The sequence below is a fragment of the Nesoenas mayeri genome (genome assembly GCF_963082525.1).
Source record: "Nesoenas mayeri genome assembly, chromosome: 15".
NCBI lineage: Eukaryota > Metazoa > Chordata > Aves > Columbiformes > Columbidae > Nesoenas > Nesoenas mayeri.
In genome coordinates, this window is record NC_137559.1 from 271,631 (window position 1) to 284,567 (window position 12,937).

At 42.3% G+C, this 12,937-nt stretch overlaps 1 protein-coding gene across 1 annotated transcript; it reads left to right on the plus strand.

The window, feature by feature from the left end:
- Positions 1 to 113: 113 nt before the first annotated feature.
- PMS2 (PMS1 homolog 2, mismatch repair system component) lies at positions 114 to 12,723 on the plus strand (the record flags this gene model as incomplete). The annotated part of the gene is made up of 15 exons (XM_080353939.1): positions 114 to 133; positions 527 to 666; positions 1,232 to 1,318; positions 2,548 to 2,650; positions 3,389 to 3,572; positions 4,060 to 4,227; positions 5,273 to 5,370; positions 6,102 to 6,201; positions 6,450 to 6,534; positions 6,997 to 7,149; positions 8,184 to 9,096; positions 9,935 to 10,102; positions 11,000 to 11,100; positions 12,039 to 12,208; positions 12,580 to 12,723. The coding sequence occupies 15 exons, from the start codon at positions 114 to 116 to the stop codon at positions 12,721 to 12,723; spliced, it is 2,634 nt and encodes an 877-aa protein (XP_080210065.1).
- Between the last annotated feature and the right edge of the window lie 214 nt (positions 12,724 to 12,937).

Sequence of the window (12,937 nt, forward strand, 5' to 3'; positions counted from 1 at the left end):
TTGAAGATTCGCTTAGGTCTGGCGGACCTTTTCCCCAGCGACCAATGACTGCGCGGGGGCGGGGCCTGCGGGAGGGGATCCTGAGGAGAGCACGGCGCGTCCGCCGGGTCCCGATGGAGGCGGCCGAGTCCCGGTGAGCGCTGGGCTGGGGCGGGTCCCGGCTCTGCCGCTGGCGGTGGGGCCGCCGCGCCCGCACTCCCCTGCCCGAGTCGCCTCTCCTCACGGGAGGCTCGGAGCCTCGCCCCCTCGCCGCGGGCCATGCCCCGGCCCACGCCCCGGCCGCTGGCGCGGTTGCGGCCTTCTCGGCCGCCCCGGCTTCTCGGTTCCCGCCTCCGCCCGGCGTGGGGCGGCCTGCGGGGCGGCCTGTGAGGCGGCCTGTGGGGCTTCTCGGGCGCTCCACATTCGGCCAGCCGGGGTGTCGGTGTTTTACAAACCCATGGGGGGCGGGTGTCCCAGCCTGAGAGGAGCGGGGCCGAGGGCAGGCGTCCCGCCCGCTGACACTGCGGTGCTGTCCCTGCCTCCCCAGCGCCCCGCCCGGCGGAGCCATCCGGCCCATCGACCGTCGGTCCGTTCACCGGATCTGCTCGGGACAGGTTGTGCTGAACCTCGGCACTGCTGTGAAGGAGCTGGTGGAAAACAGCCTGGATGCTGGAGCTACCAACATCGGTAACCTGCTTCTCACCTAACTCCATCCAGTTTCAGAGGCTCCTAAGTAGTTCCTCAAAGCAGAGTGCACAGTAACGGACCTGTGCGAATACTGTACATTTGGGGCAAGCAGGTTTGCAGTGATTTTACACTTAAATAAAGCGTTTTGATTCCCGGGCTCCAGCTGGGCTCCTGGAAGTGCGTGATGTTGTCTGTTAATTTATGCGGAGCCCTTTGTGCCCCCAGTTAAGGTAGGTGGCCCATAGAGCAGAGGTGATTAGCATTTGCTGCCCGGTGGCCCCAAGCGAGCAGACAGGTAAGGCGGGGTGGCAGTTTCCAGAGCTGCCGCGGTGGTGGCTGTGGGCGCTGGGAGGGCTGCTGTTCAGGTGTAGTGCAGCCGAACTGTCTCTACAAGCAGGCTGGCTGCAGTAGATTGCCCCAACTTTTGACAGCTATGGGAATTCTTTCTTGGTCAAACTTGACATGGAAAACCTTTATCTGGTAAAGTTATTTCAAATGCAAAAATAGTAGTGAATACTTTGTATGAACATACAGAACGGAAATACTTTATTAATCAATTTTGTAGATATAAAACTTAAAGATCATGGAGCAGAACTGATAGAGGTTTCAGATAATGGAGATGGAGTGGAAGAGGAAAACTTTGAAGGCCTGAGTAAGTGGAACCTTTTTTTATAGTTTATGTTTAGACATTTTGAAAGCATGTTTTAAGTGAAAAAGCTACTTTTTTAAACCAAATTTCCTACGTTTAATAATTTTTAATGGATACTTGACTTTTGCATAACGTATGCTTGACCTGCAAGACGGGCAAAACTAAACTGGACTTCTGTAGTGCCATTGTGGTTATAGATCTTGTAGCTCAGAAGCTTTGATTTTATTTGATTGCTTGTTTAAGTGGAACAAAGAATAGAAATAATTACAGAAGAGAAAGATGTATAAATGTTCATTTAGGTTCATTCAGGTTGATTCATCAGCCATTGTTGCAGGAGTCAAGCTTCGTGAATGTGCCTGCTTTTGAGAGGTGAATTCTAAACTTGAGTATTTGCTGAAAATGGACACTGCATGCCTGTCACATTTTCCATTTGCTAGTTTTAAATTGCACAAAATGGGAGCAGAAACAATACTGTAAGACAAACATAACTAGCCATTGCAACAGAAATACCCGTGTTTCTGTTTTCCTATAATGACTAGGGTAGGTAATGGCTACCATTTATTACTCAGTAACTGTGTGTTTGCAGTATGTATACGGTACATCAGAAACTCTTTCTCCTACTCTTGTGGGACAGTGAAAGCTCAGGGGTGCTGCTGCTCGCCCGGTTTGTTACCTGCTGACCAGTGCTGCTCTGGCTGTAGGTTGGATCCTCAGCTGCGGTCAGGGTGGACAGGCTGGCTCCCGTGTGCTCCGTACGCCGCACAGCGCGGCACTGTGGCTGTAGGTTGGATCCTCAGCTGCGGTCAGGGTGGACAGGCTGGCTCCCGTGTGCTCCGTACGCCGCACAGCACGGCTCTGTGGCTGTAGGTTGGATCCTCAGCTGCGGTCAGGGTGGACAGGCTCGTGCTCCGTACGCTATTTTCTTCCAGGTCAGAATCTGAGGCAGGTCCATCGGTAGCAGGGCAGGTACTGAGTCCTGCTCCAGGGCATCTCGTGCTGTATGAATTTGGGGTGTAAGTATGGAACGACAGGTGCATCTGAGGATTTTAGAGGAATCTTGCTCATAGGAAAAGGGGAAGAGAAACATTAAGTATCTAAGTATTTTCTCTAATAATTATGTAAAATACAATGAATAATACAGAAGATTTTTTGCTTCTTGATGTGCATACAAAGCCTACTTGTGTTGACCAGTGTCACTTTGAAATGAAATACGTTTTAAATTTTTTTTCCAGCTCTGAAACATTATACATCAAAGATACAAGATTTTTCTGATCTAATACATGTTGAAACATTTGGGTTTCGAGGTGAAGCTCTGAGTTCACTGTGTGCATTGAGGTACTAATATTAAACTTACTAGTAGAAGGTTACTAAATGAACAAAAATAACTGAAGCCAACTTTTTAGTTTACCATTATTGATAAAAAGAGGCTTTGGAAACTTCCAGTTCCTTAATGTTTGGTCTGTTTCAAGCAGTTGGTTGCATGACATCCTGAGTTATTTCCAGCCAAAATTATTGTATGATTCTAAGCATCGGAAATTATTCTATGATTCTCAGCACCTGATTGTCCTTTTATGTACAGAATTTAGTGTTACTTAAGTATGCAAATCTTTTCAGGATGGAACTGTGCACTTGCACAAGTGTTTGGTCCTCTGATGGAAAGGACTGTAATATTTAAGTGCTGTGTTTGCGAGACTCTAGCTCGTTAAAACTGTATTTTAATTCCTCCCAGACAAACTGTACCTTTGAAATAGCGCAGCTTTCAGACACAATTCTCTGCATCAAGAATATTCTGGTGTTGTATATTAGGATGAGGAATGTAGTGTCCAACAAAACACGACTTTAACATGGCATTTGATAGGAGAAGAATGAAAGGGATACAAATAAAATGTTTGCATGGTAGTTAGGAAAATGTTACACTACTCTTCCGGTATGCTTTAAGTTGTTTGTGGTGAAGAGTTAGTTTTAATTAAATCAATAGTATTGGTGTAGTTTCTCTGCCTGATTAGACTGTGAGGAATGGATAGGAAAATCTAGTGTTAGTGAGTAATTCTGTTGTGTTTTTCCCTCCCTTAGTGATGTTACCATTTTCACTTGCCATAAGTCTGCAAAGGTTGGGACTCGTTTGGTATTTGATCACAATGGTAAAATCATTCAGAAAACTCCTTTTCCACGACAGCAAGGAACGACTGTTAATGTACAGCAGTTATTTTATACTTTGCCGGTGCGGCATAAGGAATTTCAGAGAAACATTAAAAAGGTAGGTTAGATCAGAAATTATTAATTCAAAGGAGTGTCATATCCCAGAATTTATTCACTGCTGAATGATATTCAGTTCTCTGTGGAATACCTTGATTGTGCCAGACTGTGTCACGGCTGTCTTATGTCTTCATCAAATAAGAACAAATATTCCTGTATGCTTTCCGCTTCTGTTTTGCAATTATTGGTTTTAAAGGTACTTTCTCAAATTTTCGGGTTTTGAAAAGAACCAATATCATGGTCACTTTTGTGTACCTTAAAATCAGCGACTGCTGTGTTATGACTAAAAATACTGTAAACATGCTGTTTGTTTTTAAAGGCACTATTGTAAATATATATATACACACAAATATATATAAAAATTTAGTTTGTAACTATTTTAAAAAATATTAAACCTACCCCCTTTTTGTGTTACCTGCAAATATTTAATGTTTTGTTCTAAAAAGAGACATTTCACATAAATGCGAACTTTCTTTTTTCTTTAATAGGAATATGCCAAAATGGTCCAGGTGTTGCAGGCATACTGTATTGTTTCAAAAGGAGTGCGAATTAACTGCACTAATCAAGTTGGCCAAGGGAAGAAATGTTGTGTGGTATCAACTGCTGGAAGTCCCAGTTTAAAGGAAAACATTGGAGCGGTATTTGGGCAAAAACAGGTATTACTTTTATTATGGAAAAGAGAGATAGCAGTATAGAGATACTTTTCAGATCTAATGAATAGAGACGATGTAGGAAACCTTTAAAAACTGTGAGGGGATGGAGCATGTGTTGTCTTCTAGCACACCCTACAGGTTAAAAGAGGAGAAATGATGCAGCCTCCATGGATTCCCTTGAAGTTTCTAAATCTGCTCAGAGATGCTTTGATGGAAGAGAAACTATTTAGGAGGGAGGTTACTGTTTAACATCTCTTTGAAGCGAGTTCTATGAGCTGTGCAGGCAGTAAATCTCTGGAGGTTTGTGCTCGGGGAAGGTGGCACTTCCTCCGTCGCAGGGTCCGTGTGGAGATTTCAGCGCCCGTTCCTGCTGTGCCTGAGAGAGGAGTCGAAAGATGTGACTGTGTCGTGCCACATAGCAACAAGCATAGCTGACAATTCAGTGTTATCTGAATAGGATGTTCAGCCTACAGCCTGCTTATATGATATCAAATACTCTAGTTATAAAATCAGTACAAGATGTTCTAATGACTGAAAAATGATAGTGGCAGGACTGGGAAAATGTTTGTGGTAAACATACCTGCGCTTTGGCAGCTGTGATTCAAGTAACGTATAATTTTTAATAGTTTTATTGGTATTTCAGAAGAAACTTCTATTTCTGTTTGTGCCTCTTGATTTTGCATGAAACTTGATTAAGTGGTATGTATGTAGCTGGAGAGTCCAAACTGTGTCAATGACTTTGTTGTTATGTCTATGTACATGTCCAAGTAGGGGTCTGTGAAGCGACTGGGGCAGAGGCAGTGATCTCAGAGGGTGAGAACAGCGGCCGCCAAGGCACCGTCTCTGTTGCTCCCTCAGCAGTGCTGCTGGCTTCTCATAGATTGGGATTTGGAGTATTTGACTTTGTCAGCCAACTTGAAAAAACCCCAACGTTTTATCAAATAGATTTTGAGGCTAATAAATAACAATAAAATAGAAGTAAAACAGTCTATATGTGTTCAATGTTTCATTTTTCTTCTGGTTGTTTTTGTTTGTTTGTTCTCTTCAGTTGCAGAGCCTTATTCCTTTTGTTCAGCTACCTCCTAATGAAGCTGTTTGTGAAGAATATGGACTCAGGGCTACTGACATGCCACAAAATCTTTATAGGTAATTAGAAAAGTGCAAACCACTGTTGCCAGTAGTGTTTTACTATAACCCAAAATTTAAAAAAAAAAAAAAAAAGAAAAAACCAACCAACCAAACCCAAAACGTGTTGAACAGCATAGTTAATTCAGGACCAAGGTGTTGCTAGCCAGGTAAGCGGGAAGAACGAAACTGCTGTTCTATGTGTCCTGGTTAGTTCAATATTACTGTAATCTGCTGAGCGTCACCTTCGTCAGTGCTCTGAGTAATCGGATGGCTGAATTGTATCGGTTGTTTATACCTGCATTTCTTCAGTGGCATTACTGAGAAATGGGATGAGATGACTGTGAATCGGTTTGTATAAGTAGTTTACTATTTACTTTCTTTCAGTGTACTTGCTTTTAGTCTCTCACTATACATGAGTTTGGCAAATAGGTGCATCAGTATCTGAGCAATGACCGTTGACAACTGGCCTCTCCTGCTTTCAGAGCAGAACTGCAAATGCCACTTTTGAAATCAGAACAAGCTGCTGCTTCAGTTGTCTGATGCCTCTTTGGAGCTGAATCTCCAGTCTTTGTCACATAAGTAACTGAGAGAGGAAATATGTATCCATATTTACTGGTGCTGGATAAGTGTGTTTCTTTTAGCCACTTATAAAATACTCTTCCATTAAGTATGCTCGGAGTCAGAAAAACGTCTTTTGCCTTGCTCCTTCATTTTCCCTTGCTGTTACTGTGTTATTTATTATTCAACAGAATCACAGGCTTCATTTCTCGTTGTGATCATGGTGTTGGAAGGAGTACAACAGACAGACAGTTTTTCTTTATCAACGAGCGTCCATGTGATCCAGCAAAGGTCAGGTTTTAATTTTTTTAATATCACCAGCTCTAACTTTTTCATTATTCTCTAAAAACCACTGGATTAGCAGCTGATATTTGCAGTTGATGCTGCAAGTTCCTGTGTCTCACATTTTTGTCTTCATTGTGTCAATTTGTGTGAAGAGAGGCTCAGTCAGACAAGATATGATTTACTGTGTTAATTGTTTTGATGGGAGCTAAATGACACACGGTGGGACTAATACTGTTTTTTCACCTTCTCTGCAGGTTGTCAAGCTTGTGAATGAAGTTTATCACTTGTACAATAAACACCAGTATCCATTTGTTGTCCTTAATATTTGTGTAGATTCCGGTGAGTTATAAATAATTTTCAGTAACTTCTGTAAATGCTATAATTTAATTGAAGACTAAATCGTATTTATTTAGCGAACATTGTAACTTTAGTCTGTGTGACTCCCTTCACGGTGGCAGTTTTTCGATTTGCAGTTGGTGATGGAGCGATGGGTTCCAGCCCTGGTTCCACTTCTTTCCCCCTCCACTTTTTCTATACTCAGAAGTAACATATTGTCTGAAGTAATGGGAAAGAGGCAGTCTGGTGGTTAGCTTAAATACAGGGAAACTTGTATCACGTAATTGCACAGAAGTAGCTTCTCTTCCGTTCGCTGGAATGCTGCGGAAGTTAAAAGTTGAATTTGCAGACATACTGTGAATGTTAACGGTGGCTTTGGTTCTCGTCCTGGGAAATGGAAGTGGAGGCTGAAAGCGCAAAACGCTTTGATCCAAGGATGGAATTTTTTTCCTTTTTTCTTTTCAGAATGTGTTGACATCAATGTAACTCCAGACAAAAGGCAAATTTTACTTCAGGAGGAAAAGCTTTTATTAGCAATTTTAAAAGCTTCCCTGACAGAGATGTTTGGTAGTGATGTTAACAAGCTGAACGTCAATCAGAAACTGCTGGACGTTGCAGGTAGGACACAACGTGTGAAAGCTGTATGTGTGATACATGGTAGAGAACTGAAGATGGAAAATGGGTTTGTAAAAACCCAAAGAAGAAATGAAAAAAAGCGTGGCTATTAATTGATACGCCTTTTGGGGCAGATTTTTCACGTATTGCTTATACTGAAAGATTGTTATTGTCATCAAATAATAAAGGAGGACCCTAAGTTATTAAATGATTTACAGTCAACATTATGGAGAAAAAATTACTACAAAATTAATTGATAATGCTTGAAAAAGTTTTATCCCAAGATACTGGAAGTGATCTGTGTTTCCTTTATTTAAATGTCCTTGAGAAGGAATGGTTAAGGTCTCATAAATCTCAAATTCGAGTAAGAGTTTATTGGATTTTGAACTTTGATTCTTTTATAAGTACAGAAATTGCTGATTCTCCTGTGAGTGTATCTTCTTTCAAAATTGCTTTTCTTTGGTAACACCGCATCATCCTCTTTATTTCTTTCAACAGAATCCCTCCTAATTTCCTTTTTTACTGATATCTAGAATCAGTTGTAGCTTGATTCTTACTGTTATTTTAAATTAGTCTTTTACTAAAGACATGTAGGACTGACAACGGGTGAGGCTGAAGGCCTCCAACTATCTACAAATCACATATAGTACAAGTATCTGTTGTGCCAGCTCCTTAGCGCCGTGCCAGTGGAGTTTTATCGTGACCATTAACGTGTAAGAGCAATTCGCTTTTCATTCACTCAGTCATTAAACTCTTTTGATCATATAAATAAATGTGCTGGTTGGACTGATTGCTGTTCCAGTGTAAAAAGAGATTACAAATTCATTCACACAAGTACCGTTATTTTTCTTAAAGATGTAATTGCCTGCCTGTTGGATATTAATGCATTTCAGCCCCCTACTCAGTCAGTCTGAAACTTAAGGAGTTTGCTATTTTTTCTACCTCTCTTTTCATTCTTTTTACTAAACCACATCATTTAATTCATATTTCTAGCTAGCTTAGAATCTTGATATATTCATTTTTTCTGGTTTTATTAGGCAACCTGAAGAAGACGCTTCCTGAAGAGACAGAAAAGCCTCGGGTAGAAGTGCTGCCTGACGCTGCTACTGAAAATCCAGGTGGTGAGGGAAGAAGAATGATGACTCTTGCCAAATTAAGGGAGTCGTTCTCTCTGCATCAAACGACAGAGAGCAGTTTCCGAAGCCCTGAAAAGGTGAAACAGCAGCACAGTTCCTCTAGACAAATGTCACTTGATACCACTTGGAGTACTGTAAAGACTCAAAAGGCTGTCTTGAGTAAGGGATCTGAGAGTTGTCGTAAGATGGACTCAAAGTTGTTAATTCCAAGCAGACATTTGAGAAAATTAGAAGATAATACGGATTCTGGATTCTGTGGCACTTGTGAGCCGGATGCTGGATGTAGCACGCCGGAACCTGGGAGCTGCGCCAGTGGTGAAAGCGTGATTAATCCTCCTGAAGAAGAATGGGGTAGCTCAGAAGAACAGCTTCAAAATGGATGTCCTGAAACTGTTGGGTGTAGTGAGAGATCATTGGAACGCGATATTCAGGTCTTGGGCACTGAACAGAAGTTAAGTCAAGTGAATGACTGGACTCATCAGAATAAGGCATCTCAAGAAGCCAATAGTTCTTCCCCAAGAGTAAAACGTTTTAAAAGCTGTAGCTTTAAAAGTGAAGCAGCTGACTTCCAGACAGGTAAATCTCCTGAAGTGACGAATTCTAGGAACTACGTGCCAAGTGTTGATGTACTGGTGGAAGTTAACAAGAAAACTGTTCCACTTGAGTTCTCTATGAAGGTCTTAGCAGAAAAGGTAAAAAAGGTAATACAGCAACAACAGAAAAGTACAGAAGCACAGAATTACAGAAGATTTAAAGCAAAAATTAGTCCCGGAGAAAATAAAGTAGCAGAAGATGAATTAAGAAAAGAGATCAGGTATTTTTACCTTCTTAATGTATTGTATTCATCAATTAATAAAAATAGTCAAGGAAAAACATAAGACCTGTCGGGGAGGTGGGCAGGGGGCTTACATCTACCTGTTAGTTTTGGATACGTCTTTAACTTATGCCATTGAAATGTGCATTTGACATGATTTTAGCTGATGAGCAGCTGTTGAACTAACTGCATGAGGAATATGGAATGCAACACTAAACAGGCAGCACAAAAGTCACAGACTGGGCTTCATTCAGACTTGTAGTTTGCAGTGTAGTCAGAGAAACACCAAATTTTGTGATAGATAAGAACACTCTGAAAAGACTCCATAACTCCTATTTCCCTCTCACGTGAATTTGAAATTTGGTGAGACTTGGCTGTGAAAACAAGTTACATTTTTACTGTCCACTGACCACCTGAATGTATGATTTGTTAATTTTGCATCTAAAAAAGTATTAAGAAAGCTTTGTAACTGAAAAGAAGGCAAATACGTCACATGCCGTGCTTCAAAACCGCGATGCTGCCTTCAGTGTTGCCTGCTTGGGCCATCGCCGCGCTGCCCGTTTCTGACTTTGTTTTCACCAGGGGCTGTATCTGAATGTGAGAATCCTGAACAAGTTCTGTATTAGTGATGGATTGTGTTCCGCCAGAAACGGCCGCGTCAGTCGGTGGCAGCTTCCAGATAACTCTGTTTGCTCACGTGTATTCTCCCTAAATGAGACTTTTTTTCCAAATGCAAAGTATGTTCTGCACTGTAGAAAAAGATGTTTTTAAGTTTTACAGTCTAACATGATTACTGATGAGGTGTAATTTATAACCTGTTTATATTTTCTATACACAGTAAAGAAATGTTTGCACAAATGGAAATCATTGGCCAGTTCAATTTAGGGTTTATAATAGCAAAGCTGAATTCTGATCTTTTCATAATTGACCAACATGCTACTGATGAGAAGTACAACTTTGAGATGTTACAACTGCACACTGTTCTTCAAGGTCAGAAGCTGATAGCGTAAGTATTTTCAGTGTTTTAACGATAATATTTTTTAAGTTTAATTCAGTGTTTCAGAAGGATATGTATGATTATGCTCAGGTAGCATTTCACACATTCAAAACACTTAAGACAAAAGTTGGGTTCATACTCTGTTTTCAAAGAGTTGTTCTTCACATGAAACGTGAGTTCCCCAGGCGCAGTCGTGGCCCTGCAGCCAGGCGTTGGTGCAGCAGGCTTCCAGAGGGCTCACACGGCACCCCGCAGTTTGGTGTTGGGGACAGCTCTTGTGACAGGAGCGCTCTCAGCCTGGTGCCGTGGTCACAGCGGGGGTGTTGGGGACAGCTCTTGTGGCAGGAGCGCTCTCAGCCTGGTGCCGTGGTCACAGCGGGGGTGTTGGGGACAGCTCTTGTGGCAGGAGCGCTCTCAGCCTGGTGCCGTGGTCACAGCGGGGGTGTTGGGGACAGCTCTTGTGGCAGGAGCGCTCTCAGCCTGGTGCCGTGGTCACAGCGGGGGTGTTGGGGACAGCTCTTGTGGCAGGAGCGCTCACAGCCTGGTGCCGTGGTCACAGCGGGGATGTTGGGGACAGCTCTTGTGGCAGGAGCGCTGCCCAACCCGCCCAGCTCTGCTGGGTAATGCCCGGAATGTCCCAGGCCGGGCTGGACGGGGCTCTGAGCAGCTGGCCTGGGTGAGATGCCCCTGCTTGTGGCAGGGTCGGACGGGATGCGCTTTGAAGGTCCCTTCAACCCAAACTGTTCTATGATTCTATGTTCAGTAATGAGGGTTTTTTTAAACGAAGCAAAGCAAAATGTTTTAAAAGAGAGCCCTGTATTAGTATCTCTTGATTGCTTCTGAAACCTGTCTTAACTGGTCTGCCCTATGTAACTATGCAATACCGTATTTTTCTGTCTCTTTCAGGCCTCAGAATCTCAATTTAACTGCTGTAAATGAAACTGTATTGATTGAAAACCTGGAAATATTCAGAAAAAATGGGTTTGATTTTGTCATAAATGAAAATGGTGAGTTTGGGCCAAAGTTACTGGAACTAAAAAAGTTGAAATATTTCATCTCATTTATTATGAAAAATCTCTTTTGGTAGTTACCATAAATTCCAATATAATGGGCACTCTAGTATGCAGTTTGTTTTGGTGTTCAGGACTTAGGATTCCGGAGTCTCTTTGCACTATCGAACACAACACTGCAGAGTCTTCATCTTAGTAGCTTGTTACAGAAGTTTCTGAAGACTCGTTGGGGTCACTGTTTGACTATGTGACTGGATGTGGGTTTTCCAGATGTGTTACATACAATCCTGCTGTTATATTGGTACACTTGTAGGTCTCAGCAGGGTTAGATACAGGTCAGTTATAAATCTAGTAACTTTAAATTAATAGATACCATTGGTAAATAATGTTCCTTGGGTTTCCACATGACACCTCAGCATTGACTGGCTGTGCACTTTTGAGCAAACTGTATAACCCGCAAGCTCTTGATCGTTTTGCTTGTACAACAAGACTAATGAAAGCGCTGTGTTACCACTTTGGTATTTGGGAAGTCAGTGCAGAATTCTTCCCGTATTCTTCATTCAAGAATCTACATTTTTTGCCTAAAATGCTATTAATTATCCATCTCAAAAACAACAACAAAAACACAACCCTTCATTATTTTTTACTCATAACCTCAAAATAGCTTAATACGCTATTTATTCTTTTAAATTGAAAGGTTTGTCAGAAATTAGATCTGGCTCTTCTGTTTGCAAGTAATTAATTTGTTACTGTTAAAAGGATATCTGCCATAGTTACCACTTTGGTTAGTTAAAATCATCAAAAAAAAAGAATTTAAGCCTTAGCATATATGCAGAACACATCATATTAATGTATCCGTTTCTCAATTTTTCTCTCAAGAAAAAGGAATTTCCTGTAGCACTCTGCTTCTTTATTAATTATGGCAAATCTTTCAGCTCCTGCAACTCAAAAAGTTAAATTAATATCGTTGCCAACGAGCAAAAACTGGACGTTTGGTGCACAAGACATAGATGAGCTGATCTTCATGCTGAGTGACTGCCCTGGGGTCATGTGCAGGCCCTCCCGGGTCAGACAGATGTTTGCTTCTCGAGCCTGCAGAAAGTCTGTGAGTACCTCGTGGGATGATTGGTTTCAAATCAGTATTTTCTGTTGTACTGTAAGTGGCCATATTGGTATATATTGCAGGGGAACTTTACTGTCAAGTGTCAGCAGGTAGGATCCTTTATTTTGTTCACTTGTGTTTTTGTCTAGTGTAACTTGGGAAAAACTTCTAGTAGGTTTTAATTTAGTTTCAAACTCGCTGGTGCTCTTACAAACGCTCTCAGCTGTGTTCTGTGTGCTGGTCATTTGTAGCTCTTCTGCTTTCCGTGCCCTGCACAGTGGCTGTTGCTCTGGCAGCTGAAACGCTGCTCTTGTCCGTGTCAGTTCTCGGCGTGGAGGACAGAACTAAGACCCGAGTTTTGCCTTTGGTTGCAGGTGATGATTGGAACTGCCCTGAGTGTGCAGGAGATGAGGAAACTCGTCACCCACATGGGGGAGATCGAGCATCCCTGGAACTGCCCCCACGGGAGGCCGACCATGAGACACGTCGTCAGTTTAGACTTGATTTCATCAGGATAAGTCAGTTTCTGTCTGTTAACGTTTTGTATTTTAATTCTGGGTGGTATTTTGAGCTTTTATCATTACTCTTTTATTCGGAGTAAAAAAACTTTAGCCAGTCCCGCGCTGTGAAGACGGTGACAGGCGGGGGCCCTGAGCAGCGTGCCCTCGCTGCGCCTGTCGGGTCAGCAAACCCGGCGTGACGCGTTCGTGTGTAAATAACGTTTACTGTGCT